This window comes from Phytophthora parasitica, assembly GCF_000247585.1.
Source record: "Phytophthora parasitica INRA-310 unplaced genomic scaffold supercont2.162, whole genome shotgun sequence".
NCBI lineage: Eukaryota > Oomycota > Peronosporomycetes > Peronosporales > Peronosporaceae > Phytophthora > Phytophthora nicotianae.
The window spans coordinates 44,124-45,686 of record NW_008649148.1 but is presented as its reverse complement, the minus strand read 5'-3'; the positions used below and the strand labels follow the sequence as shown (position 1 = coordinate 45,686).

General features: G+C 46.4%; 2 protein-coding genes across 2 annotated transcripts; one reads left to right on the top strand and one right to left on the bottom strand.

The window, feature by feature from the left end:
- Positions 1 to 105: 105 nt before the first annotated feature.
- On the bottom strand, positions 106 to 222 carry PPTG_24691 (hypothetical protein; the record flags this gene model as incomplete). Its single annotated transcript, XM_008918238.1, has 1 exon — positions 106 to 222. The coding sequence occupies one exon, from the start codon at positions 220 to 222 to the stop codon at positions 106 to 108; it is 117 nt and encodes a 38-aa protein (XP_008916486.1).
- An 824-nt stretch (positions 223 to 1,046) lies between these two features.
- PPTG_24690 (hypothetical protein) lies at positions 1,047 to 1,481 on the top strand (the record flags this gene model as incomplete). Its single annotated transcript, XM_008918237.1, has 1 exon — positions 1,047 to 1,481. One exon carries the CDS (start codon positions 1,047 to 1,049, stop codon positions 1,479 to 1,481), a length of 435 nt encoding a protein of 144 aa, XP_008916485.1.
- Between the last annotated feature and the right edge of the window lie 82 nt (positions 1,482 to 1,563).

Sequence of the window (1,563 nt, the reverse complement as noted above, 5' to 3'; positions counted from 1 at the left end):
AAGCTGTACGCTCAATCTCGGAGTCAGTGTCACAAACTTTCGTTACCATTTCAATTCGGTTTGCATTTCCTTGGGCAAGCTTGTTCTCGAACAAGTTTAGTCCCGTCACCCGCTCGACGAATATCTCAGCTCCGTCCGGGATTTCAGTGATGTCTTGAGCTTCCACATCTCGCTTATTTCTCTGCCAGACCGACAATCGAAATAAATTGGTCGCTTTCTCATCAAAGGACATCTCTGGAAGTTCCTTCTTCAGCTCGGGTGACAGGGTAGCGAGTTCTCGATCTCCCAACCAGAGATTCCATCCACAAAAAAATGGTTCACGGAAAGCGATGTACATGTCGAGGCTAATGTAAGCCGGCATGGTGTCGGTTCATGGTTGGACGATTCCGTTTCGGCGGTGTCTGTCTTGCCCGCATCACGTAGTATTGCAACGATGGCTGACGCTTTCTCGAAGGCTGGAAGCCGTTGTTCCTCCCTGCGTTTAATACGACTTTGCAGTAGCTCGGTGAGACCCATTTCTCTTGACGGACAAATCAAAAGTGGATCTCTGAAATGCCCCAATATTATCGTGTCGCTCGTTCTTGTTGCATACTATTTTTATCATCTGTTTGCTGAACTAGGCTGCATATTCGTAAAGGGGACAACAGTATTAATGTGTGTCCGGATTACATAGTTCGTTTGCTTGGCCTCCCACCCGTCTTTCGTGGGCACAAGATCCTACTTTCGATTTTTCCCGCACCACGTATTGTAGGTGTTGTTGGCAGTGAGCAGTAATTTTGGATGGTGTTTTGTCATCGTCACTGTTGAAGTATTATACATTCGAAAAAAACTCTAAGCGTCTGACGTATAAACGCTTAGGTCGTGTTTGAGTTGAAAAGAGCTGTTTCGCTAAAGCTGCTATATGTATTGAAACAGTTAAGAAAGAAAAGGGTACTGAAACAGAACTGAAAAAGCGAGTGCCGCGTCTGCGAGAGCAACTTGATTGGTACCGTAAAAACAACCATTTGTACGAACAAATTGACGAAATTCCTAACTGGGAGACGACAATGACCACGATGTGCACTTGGATAGTAGTTGATTACTGCGAGAGTGACCAGGCTGCTGTGGATGTTAATAGCAGTTTGCGTCATGCTTCACGGGGTTTACACATTCAAAACTCGCAGTCAACCCCACAGAAGCAAACTATCCGGAGGCAAAACCTGCAACCACCGGATTTGCAACGTGCTGATGAGTCATCGACTGAAGAGAATTTGCCGGACTGCGATTCAACCGTTGGTGACGTGGTACAAAATACAATTTCTGCGACTAGTGGATTTGAAGTTTGTGGAGCGAGTGCCGGTGTCTCCGCAAGGTCTCGTAGCACTGATGCATTACGGCCATTTGTTCAACAATGTCATGATGAACTTGACCTCGCAACCCGGAGACACAATGCTCCGACCCCAGCACATATCGACGTATCGGAGGAAGACGAGAGTTGTTAGCAAGCAGCAATTGGTGTGATAAGCGATTTTAACCCTATCGACGTTCCCACGGGAATTCAAATGGTATTGAAGGCAAAACCAC